At 40.5% G+C, this 19986-nt stretch overlaps 1 protein-coding gene across 3 annotated transcripts in view; it reads left to right on the top strand.

Annotated features, from left to right (window-relative positions):
• Positions 1 to 19986, top strand: part of LOC139951101 (uncharacterized) — a 43214-nt gene that overhangs the window by 1422 nt on the left and 21806 nt on the right. The window contains exons 1-2 of one of the 3 annotated variants that reach the window (XM_071949928.1): positions 1404 to 1606; positions 15090 to 17699. In XM_071949928.1, the coding sequence (XP_071806029.1) occupies positions 15101 to 17699 (2599 nt within the window). In that variant the 5' untranslated portion in view covers positions 1404 to 1606; positions 15090 to 15100. Of the gene's footprint in view, positions 1 to 1403; positions 1607 to 14009; positions 14027 to 15089; positions 17700 to 19986 lie in introns of those variants that run through there. The other 2 variants (XM_071949929.1, XM_071949927.1) reach the window with 2 other exon arrangements.

A 19986-nucleotide genomic window follows, 5' to 3' on the forward strand; every position in this document is an offset into this window, starting at 1 on the left:
TACACCCTTTGTTTACCTCTTCATCGCCCTCTGTTGAAATCTGGCTGTTAACCTATTTTTGGCAGCTTTAAATTGGGTTCTGAACTTGACCTTGGTCAAGATACATGGTATGAGCCCATGTAAATTTCAAAAAAAAAGATTTAGGCCCTATTTTATCAAAATAAAAACTTCTGTTTGTTTTATAAAATTGTATAGGCATAAAAAAAAGTAAGCGAGTCTGCATTGTTTACATGTATGGGAGTTGTACTGTGTACGGTATTGCAGCTGAAACTAGCCTGTGTCATGCAGAGGAATCCTAGACAGTTAAATTCTTGCCTATGTGCACCATGTACTGGCAGTTACTTCTTGCGTGAAGCAGGAATCATCAAAAGGAGCATTTCCTCTCACATCCAGTTACTCAGAAGCACATTACTACAGTGTGTTACTCACTGACAGTTTGCAATGACTTCAGTGTTATTTTTGCACAGGGACAAGCTAAGAACTGGCCAGAAAAAAACCTAGTGTTACATGTTATTCGTATATTAGAATTGTAAACATTAAGTGGAAGCTGCAAGAACCTGAAAGCTTTCTGTTAGCATAAAATGGAAGAACCACAGCTTGAACAGAGTAGTTAATTTGATGAAGGTCCTTTTAAAACCACGCAGGGTTTGCCCTTTTTAAATGATTTGCCAGTTAGCATGTGATGTGTACACCAGGTTTCCTTTCAATGTTGTCATTTATACTAGCACAGGCCTTGTAATTTCATGAAATCTCTGCATAGATTATTACATGTTGCCTCTAGAGGGCGTTTTTCAAGCACCACTGTGGCAGTCACTTTCTTTTCATGTACACTGTATCATGCATGGAGGTATGTAGAATCCATGATCCCTGCTGTCATATTGTACATACGTACAAAGTTAATCATCTTACTTGTAATGTATGTACATCATATGAATGAATATCAACAATTGTAGAATTGTTTAAAAGGCTATAGAAAGAAGTATAAATTGGCTCATTCATCTTACTGCATGTATTTTTTCTTTAAAAACACCACATACTAAATACCATGGAGGTAGTGAGCAATATAAATGGACCGTTAAGATTTTGTCTCAATTGAGTAAGCTTTTTTCTTGGAATGAGAACTTGAAAGACTTTTTAATCTCTTCGAAAATGTGACTACAAGTTATGTCATAGCAGACAATAAAGATTTGTTTAAAAATCACACAAAGGTGACAAAGGTCCTACAGATTGTGGGTTGTTCAGTGTGTCAGTTTATTCAAGCATAACAAACCTGATTATGTTTGTAGGTTGTTGTTAAGGTCCCTTCCTTATTTGGTTTGAAGTACTCAGTGGGCTTCCAGATCTACCCAAGGCCAAGCATACATGTACATTGGACACAATGAAATATATTTTGGGTGTCAATGCACTACATGTAGTGACGTTGGTTGGTCTCTGGTACCATTGGTAGTTTCTGGTACGGTGTACCAGTTCTCATGAATATAATGGTGACGCTTTCCAAACGAAATGTCACAGGAACTTCAAACAGGACAGTAGTCATGTCTTGCTACCGGCGGTGTGAATTTGCAACCATTGTTGTGTACACTTGTCTTTGTACCTTGTAATTTGTGTAAGTCTGTTAACCTTTCCTTTTATGTTTTAAAACTACAAAATGAAAACGGGTGGGCAGTACTCGATGTAAGTTAGTGCATAGAGCAAGGGTATAGTGTAGGCCTACATGAAGGTTAACCCACCTCTATGTAGGTGGGATGGTGTTATCTTTTGTTTTCCAACTCTGCAAATATGTACGTGTTGTAAAAAAAAAAAAAAAGCAATGTTGTGACAGCAGTTTGTCAAGGGGGTTTAAAGTAGCAAGTTGTAAGCTCAGTCAGTACTCCTGTGAATGTTTTGGTCGTGGAAGTTTAATTAGTTGAATTAGTTTTTGACGTTGCACTGGCCCTATTTTCACCAAAAGGGCAAACATTTTGGAGGTTTTTTTCTCTGGAAAAAATGTTGTAACCCAATTCTTGAGCTCTTAGGTGGGATTTGAACTGGGACCACAGAGGTTAAAGGCAGGGAAAAAAATCAATGAGCCAACCTTAACCCCAGTTGCCTTTTGCCGTCAGTTTCACCACGTAGTTGACCTGTAGTGTTGTTATAATCTTGTGAGCGTAAGCTAGGACCCAGCCATGGGACACTGGTGCATTCTATCTACTGGTTGGGCCATCCAGCCTCGCTTCTATGGGGCACAAAACCTATCAACAAATAATTCAGCCACAAGCGTATTATGATCCATGACGACAGTCCACCTTTAAAAAAATAAATCTTTAATAAATAAATAAATTAAAAGTAATTTATTTTATGTACAATGTCCTAAATGACTCCAGTTAGGTTTAGATGATCGTTTTCCTTTTTAAAAAATAGACAAGGCAAATCTTGCTTATTAGCCAATTGAATGAATTGCATATTAATCCACAATGTAAAAGGATTTCTTTAGACTGTGTTTCTAATGAGAGCTCTGGCACACTTTGCACAGTGAACACTTTAAAGTATAATTCCATCCGTGATAAAAAGGAAATGACAAACCTAATCCACTCACGACAGATGATAGATTGAGTCGTGAGTCTTTAATCCGATGGGGGCTTGTGTATAAGGGACAGGTGTTTTGGAAACCCAGGATTCGTATTCATCCTCAATGCAGGCCTCAAATTAACCAGGGAATGATTTCATCAGCACTTTTGCATAGCAAAATATTTCGACTGAACAGATTTTGTGCACACCGAATGCTAACATTGAGTAAGCAAATGATGATTTTTTAGTAGCAACGGACACATTTTGCATAGCATTTAGCCCTGCTGTATTTATAAAAACAAGTTCACTGTTAACAGCAATATTGCCAGGGTGACTCTTGCAAAGTTCTTATAGTGCGTCTTCCCAACGCCAGAGAAGAAAATTGCTGTGCCCCCTCAAGAACGGAACTTCAAGACCTGTCAAGGCATGCGTAGTACACATTGAACTTAACATCCATGCTATGGTGCAGGTCAACTTTTGACCTATTTTGTGTATTTGATATGATGTATTTGTAGCCAAACTGAGGCTGAAAGGTCAAAGAGCAATGTCGCCGGACCTCAATGACATCATTGGTAAAAGGCACCCTATAAGAAAATTGTAAATTTCTACAGAGAGCATTGCAAGGGCACCACGGCAATGACCAGGGAGCATGTCAAAGGCAACCAATCGCCTTCAGTGCCTCATGGTGCCTCCAAGAAGTATAGACTGCCCAATCCAGGTGCAGTTATTGGTGACAATTTGCTCCTTTGTACCTCCAGGGAGGGGGGGGTATATACAATCATTAAAAACAATTATATTACCACCCCATTAACACCTTGTTACTGCAAGGTCACACAGCCATGGAGAAAGGCAAGGCAAGAACACTAGTAGACTGAAAAGAAAAGATTCCTTTGTTTGTATTTTAAAAATCAAGTGCTGCCTGTTGAAGAACTTTCCCTATAGTGGAAACAGGAACTCTTTGTCCTAGGGGATGGGGTTGTAATATATGTCAATATTACAAACTTCCTGTGTAACCTTTTATCAGTTTGCTGTTGGAAGAAAAGAAACTGTGCCTGCTTGTGAAGTCAGTAAGAAGTAGAGTGGCTTCACCCCAGTCGAGCGACTGTCCTGGCCCTATGCTGCACCTGTTTAATTCAGGGATTGCCGTCTGGAAAAGGATCTATGTTTTTTCCTCTTGCGAGTATTCCTGATCTTGTGTTTGTCGTAACCTGATGTTTTTTTTCCAAGAGGCATTCGTACTTCGTACCTTTTTGAGTCATCAACTTATGGAAGCATGTCAGGAAGGGGTTTGTACATGTAGAAGGGTTGTCCTACATTTATAGCGTGGGAGTTGGTGAGGTGTGGGCAGACAAGAGACTCCACTGAAAACATACTCTGAGCTATTTCAGACTCAAGAGTTCTATCCAAGGATTGGCAGCTGAGGTTTTGCAGAGACTTGCAACAATGAACATCTCATTTAAGCAAGTGACGAAGATCTTGTAAGCAAATGACAAATATCTTGTAAGCAAATGAAGCAACTTCATAACCTTGGATGCAATTATTTTATCTAAGCTCTTTCAGACTGTTTCAGACGTATTCTTCAAGGATTGCCAACCGAGAATTTGCAGAAACTCATAACAACGAACACCTTGCAAGCAGCTGAAGCACCTTCATTCTAACCTTGCTTTGGATGCCAAATTTGTATCTTTCGTGATCGTTGAGGTGAAATATTTGGCAGTGGAACTTTTGAAAGACCAGATAATGCATTTTAACAAATATGTTACACTGCAGCCTAATCATTTGACTGTAGCCTTATCATTTGACTAGTTATGAGTCAAAGACCAGCGAAGCAGCTGTTCAGAGAGTGAGACTTGAACAACCAGCCACAAGAGTTGAGGGTACTGGTTTATGAACTTGGATGTTACAAGAATCTCATTGGAGTTAGAGAAGTAAGCAGTTAAAAAAAATTATTTTCTTTAGCTCTTGGATTAACAAAAGAGATCTGCAACTTCAAGTTTGTGACCTAGAACAATTTTCAAGGGGATTGATGTTTTAGCAAGGAAGCATTTTCTATTTTGTCTCCTTGTGCTTGGTTGTACACTTTCAAACACTTCACACTGATGGCCTGTTTTTTCCCCTGATTGACAAAAGGGATCTGCAAGTTTGATCTGCAAGTTTGTGACTTTGAACAATTGTCAAGAGGATTGGTGTATTACCAAGGGATTTATCTTGAGGAGAAATTCAGCCCTTTTAATCTAGACCCTAGAAGTAGGACGTCTTATTTGCTTCGTCCAGTGATTCTTAACAGCTGAGTAAACCATGAGATTTAATCACTCCACCGTTCGGTCTACCGGTCATGCCAATCAGTCCGAAGCACAGACTGCTAAACCCAGGGGACGAGATGAAGTCAAAGTTTGGATTTGTAGTCAACAATCAGGTAAAGCGATAAAATCCACTCTAAAAGCATAGCCTATTTCTACCTCCAGAATCCCTGGTGAAAGCAAGACTTCTTTCATTGAAGTGGTGATCTTTAATGGTGACACAACTCATTGATATTACTAAAACATTAAAAGATGAAAATGTGTGTTAACTTTTGTACCGGGGATAAAGAATATAATTTGCTCTTAGTATTTTAATAAAATAAGCACTGTGTACTTTCCCGAGTTCTGTGAGCAAATTTTCCGGGCAAATCACTCGGTTGGGACTCGAACCCACAACCTTTGCATTGGTAGTGCAGATGTCTAACCACTAGATCTGGTACTCCCATAGCAGCGGTAGAGGTTGATATTGTGTTTGAAAAATCCTTCAAAGCTCCAAGGCAGCTTTGGGCTGTATAGACGATGTGACCTATGTTTACATTCCAACCGCCTTCCGTTGACAAAACACTGTACACGTCAAAAAGACGCGTAGTCATGGTAAGATTGCATGTACTTTCTAGCTGGCTGCCAAAACACAAAGGTTTTGCCCGGCGGTATGCGCGCGAATCATGTTCTGGTTTTCGAGTGACGTCAGAGGTCACATCATCTATACTCTAGGGAGCTGAGAAAGATTACTGTATGTTTACCTGAATATTAGAGGCCCAATGATGTATAAAGTGTACTAGTAGTGCCAATGTGAAGTGCATTTTGTAAAATGGGCATTTATATCTTGAGGGTATGCCCTTGACTTGTTCAAAGTGACTAGCCAGAAGGACCAGGTAGCTCGTCATTTTCCTAGTCCACTTGGGCCATATTTCATATCGAAACAGTAGGGATGCTTTTCAACACTGAACTAGCCACCCAGACGACTTGGGAGAATGGACCCTTCCCATGAAATATGCTAATCACATTCACGCATGCTTACAGACCCTGTTGGTTGGCAAACGCCATAGAGTTGTGCACTAAGCAGACACGCAATCGCGTCTGCGTCACGCACCCATTAGCTGTGTACAAAACAGCGCGATGTTCCCTCATTTTGCCAACCAAAACGTTAGTGCGCACGCGCTATGTGCAATTTACATATTTCATGGGAAGGGTCTATTTTGAGTGGTCCTTGTGTGTTCCAATTAGCATTTGGCCTGCGGACCACTGTTATGGGAGACAATGTTAGTTTGTTATTGTTATTAATAAGTATGAAGTTTTCAATTCTATAATAATAATAACAGTCCTGAAGCAGTAAATGATCCTTAGAGTTTGGGCAAAGGCAATGTATTATTGGGGACTAGCTTATAAAATGCCCTGCAGTTTTTTTGTTTTTTTTTCACAATTGAATACATCGATATAGGCCTACACAGTGCTTTGTTTGTCTTGAGTTTATTGAATTTGCCCGGCAGTATTGATACACAAAGCCCCGCCATAAAATCATTGGGTCATGACCAAGGGCTTCAATTGCTGAGAAAATTAACAAGAGTTAGACCCCAGGGGCATGTACATGTAGCTCAAAATATTCACTGGGACCAGAATTGATTTTACGAGACCTGAGTCAAAATATTACACAGTGAAGTACTATTGTTCACATAAATATAAAAAAACAAGACCGGGACTTGTCAAGTGGTAAGCCTACTGGCCCCGACAATAAACTCACTGGCCTCTGGGTAGTCTTGGTTGAAGACTCTCCTGGATTTGTCACAAGAGAGCGCGCTATCACCCCCAACGCGCTATCAACCACGAACCGCTATCCGAGAACCGCTATCACAGGAGAGTCTTGGCACATTCGTTAAATCTCCCCCCAAAATCGGGGGGAAACATAATGCGCGTGCAAAGGTTTCCCGCAGAGCCCGCCCCTTTTTGGGGGGGAGATTTAACGAATGTGCCAAGACTCTCCTGTGATAGCGGTTCTCGGATGATAGCGGTTCGTGGTTGATAGCGCGTTGGGGTGATAGCGCGCCCTGTTGTGACAAATCCAGGAGAGTCTTGAACCAAGACTAGCCTCTGGGCTGTGGTCTAGAGTCAATTTCAAGCCCTCGGCCTACAGGGTACTTAGTACATGTTGTCATTGTACGCTACCGCTGCCTAGTGAGGAGCATTAGGCCTTTTTAATTTGAAAACAATTAGCACAAATTAACTGGAATGACAGCAATCAATACAAATACCTTAAAGGAACACGTTGCCTTGGATCGGTCGAGTTGGTCTTTGAAAAGCGTGTGTAACCGTTTGTTATGAAATGCATGGGTAAAAAGATTATTGTAAAAGTAGAATACAATGATCCACACAAACATGCCTCGAAATTGCACGGTTTTCCTTTTACCTCGTCGACTAACACGGTCGGCCATTTATGGGTTGACTCCATAAATGGCCGACCGTGTTGGTTCGCACAGTAAAAAGAAAACCTCGCAATTTTTAGGCAAACCTGTGTGGATCATTGTATTCTACTTTTAAAACATCTTTCAAACCATATGCATTTTATAAAAAATTGTTACAAACGCTTTTCATAGACCAACTCGTCCGATCCAAGGCAACGTGTTCCTTTAACAGATTACATGGCCGTGTACATTTTAAAGGCAGTGGACACTATTGGTAATTACTCAAAATATTTATTAGCTTAAAACCTTACTTGGTAACGAGTAATGGGGAGAGGTTGGTAGTGTAGAACATTGTGAGAAACAGCCCCCTCTGAAGTGAATTTGATACCTCAGATTTAGAATTTGAGGTCTCGAAATCAAGCAACTGAAAGCACACAACTTCGTGTGACAAGGGTGTTTGTTCTTTCATAGTTATCTCGCAGCTTCGACGATCAATTGAGCTCAAATTTTCACAGGTTTGTTATTTTATGCATATGTTGAGATATATTAAGTGAGAAGACTGGTCTTTGACAATTGACAATAGTGTCCAGTGTCTTTAACACTCTTTTTCCTGTCCTAACAACAACAAAAACCCAGGGGTTTCTTTCTGAGGCAGCCTGATTAAAATATAATCAAATATTTATTGTTTTGGCCTGAATGAGCAGTGGCAAGTACTCTTTCTCACCAATGCAAACTATAAAAAAGATATTTCTGAGTCACCCTCATTAAATACAAAGATTTTTTGTTTTAGTCTAAATGACTTCAAATCAGTGTACACTCTTTCTCACCAGTCGTAACTATAAAAGTACCAGCTCTTTCTGAGACAGCCTCGGTTTAATGAAAGATTTATTGCTTTGGTCTAAATTAATTCAAAGTAGTGTAATGTATCACTCTTCTCACCAGTTCTGACTATAAAAAACAGCTTTTTATTAATAATAATAATAATAATAATAATAATAATAATAATAATAATAAGCCAGCCTCATTATTATAATCTAAGATTTACTTTTTTGGCCTAAATGACTTCAAAGCAGTGTACACTCTTTCTCACTACTCCTGATTGTACAACAAAAAACAGCTCTTTAATAATAACAGTTACTTCTGTTTCTCAACAATGCTACTACGAAAAAAATCTTTCAGAGCCATCCTAAATACATCAAAGATTTATTGTTTTTGCCTCAATTAATTCAAAGTAGTACAATGTATGCACTTTCAGGCCTGATACTTCACGGAGGCAACCGTTGCCTCCGTGTCCCCTGGTCATTGCCTTGGTGCCCTTGAAATGCTCCAGTACGAATTTGCAATTTCATCATTGGCTGCCCTTTACCAAGAAGAAAATGCCTTGGTGCCCTTGCCCTTTCAAAAACGAAGCATACAGCCCTGCACTCTCTCTAACTAGGCAGTCCTAACAAATAACCTCTTTCTGATCCTCATTATTAGCCATTATGAGATACACTTGTACTTGACTCATTATAATAGCACCACTAAGTAAGTTTGGGTAAATTTGTTTGTATGACACCAATCATAATATTATCAATATTCTCCCTTATTAAGTCTGACTTCCGATTTTTTTCCCCCGGAAAATTCTGAAAATTGTGAATAAACGGCCTAAAAGTAAAGCCTACATCATATTTAGGTCAGTTAGACCTTGTACCCAATAAAAATGTTCCTGTTTTATTTATTCCGAGGGGTAAATATCATGCCTTCTACACCCAATCCAAACAATGCACTCCTATACTGTCCACCAGGCACCATAAGCACAAAAAGGCTAATTAAAATACCCAAGATTTATTGTTTAGGCCTTAATGACTTTTGTAGAGCAGTGTGCATATTAAATGAGATCATTTCTATGGCAGCATCCACGTGTCTGCTGCGGTGAGTCATCCACACTTATGCGGTCCTCGGTCGTCGGCGGTTTTATTAATAAACATCGAGGAAACTCACAGAGACCGATATTCAAGGAATCTCTACTTGGCTGTGATGGAACATGGATGTCTGTGTAGGTTCTTGCGGAATCAGTCATGAAGGATTCTGGATTAGCTGGTAAGGGCTTTCAGCGCAAGGTGTTTTTGTGTGGGGTGTTTCGTTGTAAATGGATGAGTTTTATGTAGTTTGTCGTTTTGGAATTACTATGTAATGTTATGTTTGTACTAGGCCAAGTGTTCTTAGTCTACCTTCACTACTACATGTACCTGCAAACCACACTGTGTAGTGTATGCATGATGTTTGTGTATATTAGGCAGGCCTTGAAGTTTGAACTGAGCTCTTGAAGTAGCCTTGTCCAAGGTTCTTTACACAACCACCGACCCGCTCTGAATTCACAAAATGCATAGATACTATACTGCATAACAGTACTTGATACCGTGGGGCCGAAGCATGATTTTTCGAGGTATCAACGAGGTTACAATGAGGTGATGCGGCCTCGTTGTATGAGGTACAGCAACCTCGAAAAACCATGCTTTGACCCCATGGTATCAAGTACTGTTATGTACCATGCAGTAAAGTATCTATGCATTTCGTGAATTCAGAGCGGGCCGGTGCTTGCGTAAATGTAAATTTTTATTGGCCTTGAATTGCGCTCTTGAAGGGGCACAGCAATTTTCCTCTTGTTAGGGGCACTCTGTAAGGAAAATGTCAATTTCTATTGGCCTTGAACTGCCCTCTTGAAGGGGCACAACAATTTTTCTCTGGAAAGGTGCACTTCTTTGAAGAAAATTTTAATTTGTATTGGAACTTAGCAAATGGCACCACAGCAAAAGCACAGGGCACTGTGACAATTGATGTGGGTGTCGTGGGTTATTTTGAGGCCTAAATACGTCAGAGCGAATTACGTGGGTAGCATTGTCTGAGATGTTTTGATCGTTCAGGGTATTTCCTTGTGCGTAGTGCAGCTTTTGAAAAGGTATTGAATAATATTGAAATTGTGTGGCTATGAAACTGGAACCGGAAATACAGTTCCCTCCCACTTTTGCATTCTAAACTAGGCATCTATACTTTGAAAGTCTTAGAGCCTAAGCTTGGGCGATATCAAATTATTTTATTCACGATATATCGCCGATAATATATCGCGATATTCGATATAATCGCGATTAATTAAATTTGACATCATCAGTCTTCAAACTCCCAGTGAAAGTTGTAGAAGAGACAATCATAGCATAAGAGAGGTGTTATAATGACCTATTCTTCTGGTTTTACTCCAAACCTATGGGGTGCAAGATGTCTCAGCTAGGAAATACATCGCGATATTGCGATACTAAATCGATATCGCAATATATCGCGATATATCGCAATATATCGCGATATATCGATATTTCGATTAAAACCAAATCGAACCGATATCGAAATCGTTTCCAAATTAATATCGCGATAATATCGTGATATCGCCCAAGCTTATTAGAGCCTTCAATGTAAACAGCGGTGAGACTGCAGGCTTGCAATTACAAGGTTGTGGGTTAGAATCCTACCAAGTTTACCACTGATTTCACAATGACTAGAATAGTTTTCGTCTAGTTAGTGAATCAAAATTTCTTGATGTGCAATTATGGTTTTATGTTTTTATGAGACAGATTGGCATGTTGCCAGCTTGGTGTTTACATTGTACATGATCCCCTTGTGTGAGTTTGCGAAGTTCCCTTGATAATCTTTTGCGGCGGTGCGCCTTGTCTGCTGACGTTTGACATTTTGTTGGGTCATTTTAGGGTCCTGCGCCTTGTCCACCGAGCGTCTTATCCGCAGGAAAAAAACTTGGTACACTTACATACTTGTATTACATGTGGGACATGCACCAAACCTTGTTGAAGCAAGGAGCAGTTGATCCTATAATAACATTGACATCTGGTAAAAAAATTGATGCCCTGGATAAAGAGGTGGGTGGGGGAAGCTTGGCTAATGGCTCATGTATCTATTTTTCTTAGGATAATTTTTGGTTGCATTTCGTTTGTTTTTATAATTATTACTTTTCCTTTCTTTGTGGATTTGTTACTTCCCTCTTTTTGTTTTGACTGACTATTATTAACAAAGAGTCTTCTGTATTGATATAATAATGGTACCCAGTTCTTATACTGGTAGAGCTTTTCAGATTTGTCTTAAGACAATCCACTACATGTAGACAAGAAAATTCACTAAACCAAGAAATACTTTTTAACAGCGAGACCATTTCTACATTTTATTTTTGTTTCTGTCTGAATTGTCTTGAGTGAGGGTCTGTAATTGAAAAGATATATTTAGTCAATTAGCTCATTTAAAAAAAGGGTAGGACCACCCGGCAAGTTTGGTTCTGAGCTTGCTGGTCCAGTCAGTAGTTCAGTAGGTTTTTCACAATTTGTTATTTAGCCTATTAAAATTGAAAGACAGAAGGCGTGACTTTACTGGTCCAGTGATTATGCCTCAATCACTGGCCCCAAGCCTGTAGTCCAGTGTAAAGTTGAATCCTTATCAAAGAGAAACTATAAATATAAATGTAAATTTTAAACTTGCTGGGTACAACCATGAGTAAAATCTTGTTTGAAAAGAGCCAGTTTGGTCTCGACGTTTCGAACAGTATACTCTGAGACGTCTTCAGGAGAAGATTTACATTAAAGCACAGAAGGTGTTTTTCACTTGATTGTGTCTTTCTAAAAAAAAAAATGCATGGACTTTTTCTCAAAACGATAAATATATAAACACATGCCTCCAAATTTTCCTACAGCACCCACAACAATTGGCGTGGTGCCCTCTGCTTTTGCTGTGCTGCCCTCTGCAAAGTTCCAATACAATTTTACAACTTTCCTCATAGTGCCCCTTACCGGAGAGAAATTGCTGTGCCCCTTCAAGAACGAAATTCAAGGCCAATAAATATGCATTATAATTCTTGTAATTGGCATAAATATTCATAATGATATCGCCAGACGGTTCTCCCCACTTTGTGAGGGACCCCAGCTGGCTGTCGGGTCCAAAGGACATGTGTTCCTGAGATCAATAACAGAACCTTACCAAGTGAACCAACTGATATCATAAAAAGAATCATGCCCCACTCGGTGGACTAGCTGAGAAAACCAGTAATTGACTTTCAACTGTGAATTTTAACAGCGACTGCAGGAGTTTGGACGACGAAATGGAAAACATAATGTGTGCAATGGCTGGAACATGTTTGCATTATGTTGATGTTTAGGGACGGCGTTCGATTTTGATGAGTCCACTATGTAGGATATTGCTTGTTCATTAGTAATGAATCAGATTGTGTGTATTAACATAATCAGTTGTCTAAATTGTAAGTGGTAATTTACTATTAATTTATTACTGCGTTTCTGACAGTTTGGTTTTGACAACTTAACTTTGGCTTTTGTTTGGTGTTACAAGTGTTACATGTCTCATGGTTTTTTTTTTCACTTTTGGTTTTCGATTCTTAAGGGAAAGTAAATCTTTGATATTTTTGAGCTGTTTGATTGTTTGTTTTAGTCCTATTAATATAGATAATATACAATGAAACTAAAATGTGAACATTTCATTTCAAAAGGTGGTTGTGTTTTTTAAAATTGTTTGGGTAAGTGTTACATGTCTCATGTTTTTTTTCACTTTTGGTTTTCGATCCTTAAGGGAAAGTAAATCTTTGATTTTTTTGAGCTGTTTGATTGTTTGTTTTAGTCCTATTAATATATTTAATATACAATGAAACTAAAATGTGAACATTTCATTTCAAAAGGTGGTTGTGTTTTTGAGATATCGCCAAAAATTTGGAGCGGTTATGTCCACAAAAGAAGAATAATCCATGACTGGAATTATCTGAGAAATGTTTCCTGCGGAATGCTTCACAGATTGAAATATTTTCAAATTCTTCTTTAAAACCCCATTCCTTTCAAGGAAGTTGTTTCTTAAAATATTACACTTTATCAAGAGCTGCAGCGCTTCTTACCGTGTCAGTTTTTATGAGTATGGGTTAGGGTATAGGGTTAAGGGTTAGGGTTAAGGGTTAGGGTTAAGGGTTAGGGTTAAGGGTTAGGGTTAGGGTTAGGGTCAGGGTTAATTAATTTTCGGAGTAATTACCAAAGGTAGACCGTCCCTTTAACTATTACAAGATGTGTTTCTTTTGCATTGTTGTTGTTGTTGTTGTTGTTGTTTTTTGGGTTTTTTTAGGGGGGAGGTATAAATGTACATGTGGGCGTTCATTTCTACATCTGTTGTGTTGCATTGATCCTGTTTTAGTAATTAACAGCTTGAGTTGCCGTTGCCTTACTGACTACGACCTCGAGTGGATTGAATTGTGAGAAAGGTGTGTTTTGTGGTTTTTGCAAACTGAACATCGAGCGATCATTTCTACATCTGTTTGTGTTGCATTGATCTTGTTCTTATAATTAACAGGTTGAATTGCCTTACTGACGAACGATTATGTGTGGGTTGAGTTGTGAGAAAAGGGGGTTTTGTATTGTTGTTGTCTGCTCACATGTACTTCCACTTTTCTCTTACTGATGAATTGGAACGCTTGTGTATTCACATGCTGCGATGAATGATTGATCCGAACAAATTCAATGGACTCTAGTGGTTGAGTCATCGAACAGGGTTTTTGTTCGTTGGGGCTCGGTGTGCCATTGCAGGGGGAAGCCCTTCTCATTACCTTGTACAGCATCGGGATGACATTGGGCGGCGTTTAAATTTAGTAATTTAAACCGATTGATACACTTGTTTTGCGTATTGGATGATTTTGGATAGAATTTGACCATGGAGGAAGGAAGTTGGTCTGACACTTAAAGGTGTTTTGCTTGATTGGTAAGGATTGAAAACTAAATTTTGGTTTGAAAACTGACTGATGTACGAATTATTTCCCTCTGAAAGGAGGTCATATTTAGGATTTGAAACTTTGCGTGGTGGAAATACGATATGGAAAGGTTTGCGGTAAAGAACACCATGTAATGACTATCTCTAATGAGTTGGGGTGGTTCTGAAAAGAACCGTTGGTTTAACTCGACGTTTCGATCAGTATGCTCTGATCGTCTTCTGGAGAAAAGTTTGCAATAAAAAATATGTAAAAAAAATTCTCAGAACCACCCCAACTCATTAGAGATAGTCATAACATGAGGTAATATTTGAGAAATCTGTCACAAAACCGGAGAAAAACGTAACACCGGATTTCGATCAAGTTGAAGACAATGTGTTTTGCATGCTGAAAACTGTGCATTGTTTTTCACAACTTTACTCTGGATGCGCTCACCGGATTAAGCCCAATTTTTCACTGGTGTATTATTTCATGCATGCGTAAAGTCAATCACACAAAACATGAACACTGTATACGAATATTCTACCAATCCTGCATAATACTATTAACCATACTTTAACTAAGTAACTTAAACCGATTTTCTTATGCTTCGCTTGGTTTGCATACTTGATGCTCTCAGAGTAAGTCTGACACTTCTGTGTGGTTTTGGGTAACTATGCACTCTACATTGTTCAATATTTGAACTGCTTGCTTTTATTTACACTGTAGACACGCATACATTAGTAAATGAATTGACTCACGTAAATGTGTATGACATGTGACATTAATTGATGCGATAGAATCAATAGCTACATGTGCTGGAACATTGTTTCTCATTTGTACACAATGTATATTAACCATACATGTGTATGCATGATAGGCCCTACTCGTTGTAAAATCTATATTAGTTGACATGCGTCCGCACAATCATTGAGTATTGCATACAGTTTAACCTTTGGCAAAACGGGGCCGAGAACAGTGCCCTGCCCTCTCAAAGATGGAACTCCAGGCCTGCTTTTGTGAATGTTGTTTACACAAGGACTGGTATTCTAATCCTCGTTTTATTTCATTCCCCAGAATGCGACACTATGGCACAGAGCGTGGCTGTGATGAAAACGCCTGCCGCGCAGCCAAGCAACCTCGCCCCAACAGTAATACAAGATGGTATGGAAGAAGGTAACTTACCTCCTCAAGATGGTCTGGCACCAAGGAGGCCAGCAACAGACATGATGGCAGGTGATGACCCAGCGCAGGAGCACCGTACTGAGGAGGATAAAATCAACAGCAATGACGTCGTCCAGTCCATGGACCCAGGAAAGCTTCTGAGCCCAAAGGATGTCAACAAGGATGACTCGACCCTCCCACTCCAGGAAACGGTGGCCAACGGAGATCGCAATCAAAAGGAATGCATAACAAACAGTAACCTGACATCCTGTCTTTGTCCAGATAAACGTCTGACACGACCGGTGCCACCGGCTAAACTTCAGTCCAGTCCTAAAAGGCCTCTAACGAGAGCACCACCACCAAAGCTACCGCCCAAACCACCACATCTGATGTATAAACGATCCCCGAGCTCAGAGAATTTATTTGCGAGGCGAAAACTTCAGGAAGTTGAAGCCGAAGTGAAAGTGAGGTCTCAAAGTGTCAGTGTGTCACCGACACAACAGAGGGAGGAGAGTCCTGAGAGAAAACTATTCAAGCGGCCGGTTCCCGCTCCACGAAAGTCTCTACCCTGTATCTATCCAGATGGTCTTTCCCTTGTTACAGACAAGAAAAACGTGGACCAAACAGTGAGCCCTGAGGAACGCTCTGAGACAGCATTGTCCACTGTTGAAGTGGACGACTCAAAACCATTACCTCAGATGGATCAGAAGCAGTCTGTTGACAAACCCGATCCGCCCCAAAGTTCTAATCTTGCCCACAGTCCTCGGAGTGAGGTACAGCTTGTGGGTGAAATTAGCGACACGGCCACAAACAGTCTAAAGAGAAAGTCTGCCAAGGCTCGGCATGTAAAAGTCCGAGAGAGGGCAGCCATTTTTGAGAAACTGATCGAGGAAGAGACTCGAACCAGAGACTCGCAAATAAGTGAGCCCAGATCAAGGACTTGCTCCCAATCAGATTACGGCGAGGGTGCGCCAAAAAACACGGACGGTTCGGATATTAACTTGAGAGGTCTCAGTCGGTTACACTCGTATGTCAATGTACCACTAGATGGTTTACTCTATAAGAAAGCTCCTCTTGAAGATGATATGATCTCTGTGTCGTCAATGTCTTCAGATTGCTTCTTCGATTCTCCTCAGTCCAGCGTTCGAATTCCCCCTCTGTGTTCTCCGTCTCCTGTTCTTACTGAAGGTGAAGATTCCTCAGAGAAGATCTCTGGGATGGAGTCTGTCGACACGGACGTCGTCCTACCCGGTGCTACTCCATCGGTGGAACCCGATTCACCAAATAGTACCCTAGAACTCTCCCCGCGGCCTCCCCCGATCTCGCCCAGTACTTCTGAGGATAGGGAGAATTCATTCGTTAGGTCATCGTCCCGAGATTTTGACTACGAGGATGTTGTTATTCCCAATCCAAGTGCATCACATGAGGCTGTTTCACCAAGAAGTACCTTATTAAATAACAAACTGCGTCCCCAATTGCCGAAGCCGAGAGTCATGAAGCAAGAGAAGGAAACTAGTACAGTGTCTGCGGACAAAGAGGAGAATGCGTTAGAACTTACTAAACCCAAGCAATCATTCGGGGTCAACGCGTACAGAAATGTCACTCCAATGTTTAATCTACCACCAAAACCAGTCGCTCTACGGGGGAAGAGGAAAGGCATAGAGTCAGGTGGCCGTAAAACTAGGCCAGCTACACTCATGGAGAAAAGTAAGGACCATGAAGGCCAACAAAATTTCCCAGCTAATAATTACAAGCCAGTCGACCAGCAAAAGAGGCCAGGAATAACCCCTGACAGGAGTCAGAGTATGGGGTCAGATAGCCTAAATCAAAAGCTGGCATCCAAAGTCGAGGAAAACAGTCATTTCGGCCAGCAAAAACAACCGGCCGCACCACCTCAAGAAAGTACTGATCTAGTTGCAGGCTACCATAACGGGCCGGTCTCCCCGAGAGACATTGATCTTGAATCAGTAAATGAATCGCTCAGTGAAACAGATGCCTTAAGATACGAGGAAACGACTCACCACCCGGAAGGAACAGATGTAATCTTAAGTGATCAGTCAGGAACAACAAACACTGCCATCTTGGAAACACATTCCATCGCTGACGTCTCAACGCAGCAACAACTGCCAGACGAGGAGTTGTCAGTCGGCAAACACACGGACGCCCTAGACATGCCTCCGGAGAATCTGAGAAAGGAACGTAGTAAGACGCACCCGGGCAGTTACGAGGTCTTTCTCCCAAAGTTCATCGATCCGGTCAGCCTTACAAGGAGGATTACAGAAGTAGTCGAAACTGAGGACGGGAAGTCGGAAGAGATTGAAGAAGGGAACAACGATGCGTTCAGCCTTACAGGGAGAAGTAGTGAGGTGGTCGAAACCGGGAAGTCAGAAGAGATTGAAGAAGCGAACGTCGATGAGTTCAGTCTTACAGAGAGGAGTACAGAGGCGGTCGAAACCGAGAATGGGAAGTCGGAAGAGGTTGAGGATACGAACATCAGAGAGAATGAAGAGCCGTCAAATACAGGTGTGTACAAAATAGATCCGGTAGTATTGATAATGACTGAAATGTAACTAAAATTTGGACTCAATTCACCTGGGCCCAATTTCATGGCTCTGCTTACCGCCAAATGCTGCACTAATGATCCCCATTGTCTGCCCTGCATTGTACTGTGCAAGCACCACATTTCTGCGCTAGCTGTGTAAGCAAAGAATGCCTAGTGACAGGATGTACCCTTGCTAACCCGTGAACTATGATGATTCTTTGCTTGCAGCAAGCAGAGCCATTATTATGTGCCCTGACATCATCATCACAATTGTCTTAGTTGCACCACTTTTGCGAGTCAGTGTCCTTGTGTGTTATACAGTGTAATGTAGTGCAGGGTAAGGTGGCAGGCCTGATACTTCACGGAGGCAACGAAGGCGATTGCCTCCGTTGCCCCTTGCCATTGCCTTGGTGCCCTTGAAATGCTCCAGTAGAAATTTACAATTTCCTCATAGGGTGCCCTTTGTCAAAGAGTAAATGCCTTGGTGCCCTTGCCCTTTCAAAAACGAAGCATACAGGCCTGAGGTGGTGTGGGTTAAACGCTTATAATTGTTACATGCATTTTAAATTTGCTAAACACCACTTTATGTTTGTAACAGGGCCCAAGTTCAAAATCCTACTGATCAAAAAAAAAAAAAACATGCTTAGCAGAAACTGGTTACCAGCTCAAATTCTATGAAGTTTATATTGTATCGACTGGTGCCCCACTCAAATTTTGCTTAGCAATTGTGCCTAACATCTTTATGAAATTGGGCCCAGCTTTTCACATAAATGAGCTGAGAAATTTGTTTCATATCAAACCAAACAGACCTAACAGTGAATCAATCAAAAACAATACATTACACAGCATATTTTGTTGTCGATTCATTTACATCAATGTCCTGAAGGAAAACACTGTCACATTTTTATTTAAAACCGAACCTTACGACGTGTTCAGGCGGTGCATGTTTTTACACAGGAACACTCCCTCGTTCCTACGCACGCTACTAGTCTTACCCAATAATGAGTCGACTTAATTTCCACATGCATGTGATGTACATTGGGAGGGGTGTCTTTATTTAGACCTGGCCACTTGTATAAAGGGATGACTCAGTCTCAGCAATCAGAAATAATACAGCTTGGCTGATTGGGGGGGTCGTAAGTTATAATATCTCGGACAGCGAAGTGGACAGATCGCAGAGAAAGGAAGTTTGTAAATGAGGAGGGATTCCATGAGAGATACCTTTAGAGCTTTTGGGAACTGTTGTTTGAGGATGTCCATTGTTGAAAAGTCTTGCAGCTAGTGGCTGAGCTTGAGGAAATCTTTTGTTGTGAATGTGTACACACCCAGCTATTGTTTAAAACTTTGTGTACTGTAAATGGTAAGTGTACGACAATAGGGTTTTGTCTTTGCTGGGTTTTGGGATGAATCAAGTCGAGCCTACAGCCTAGTTTATACTTCCTGCGAAATGCGATACACATTTTTTGCAGCGAATGTTTCGTAGGTGTGTAGCACATTTCAACTAATGCTTATTTTTTCGTTGTAAATTTGTGACATCAAAATTTGTATCGCATTCGCATTCGCAGGAAGTATGAACGGGGCTTACCTCTCGTCTGAAAGTTGTACAGTTTTTACTTTCCTGTGGGGTGTCTTTCGGATGATTAAGATTGGTTTGGTGAAAAAAAAAAATCTCCCTAATTGTAAACAAAAAAATATTGTTGGCCCGAAAATGGCGCTGAACATTGAGTGTTGAATGAGATCACTTGAAAAACTCCTTGTATTTTCGCATATTTTTTAAAATCCACATTCAATGCAGTAATGGTGACAAACAAGACAAGTTACACTTACCACCGTGGCCGTAGACAAATTCAAGTCTTTAAATACTTTAGTCAGAAGGTTTTAATTTGTATTTGTTATAATTGTAGGGAGAGAGCACGTCATTTTTATATGGTCTTATTACAAAGCATTCCAGAAAATCTACTGTTATACATGTATGTGATAAATTTTCAACCTTTCACTGAAAGTTGTTGACATAAATCGTGTCTTCTATGGGGTCATCTGCCCTTTGAAAATCATTTCAATGACCAGATTAAAAACAAGATGGACTGAGACAGATTTATCCCTCACTGCCGAGTGTCGAGTATTTTTAGAAACTAAATGGACAATGACACATGAGACTATACAGCACACAAGGTTAGCATGAAGTTTGGGGTGGTGTAATAACGTAATGGCCGTAGCACTGCGACTGCCCCGTAGCTCTGTAAAGTCTCTTTTTCCAGGACGTCCAGT

This window comes from Asterias amurensis, chromosome 18 (assembly GCF_032118995.1).
Source record: "Asterias amurensis chromosome 18, ASM3211899v1".
NCBI lineage: Eukaryota > Metazoa > Echinodermata > Asteroidea > Forcipulatida > Asteriidae > Asterias > Asterias amurensis.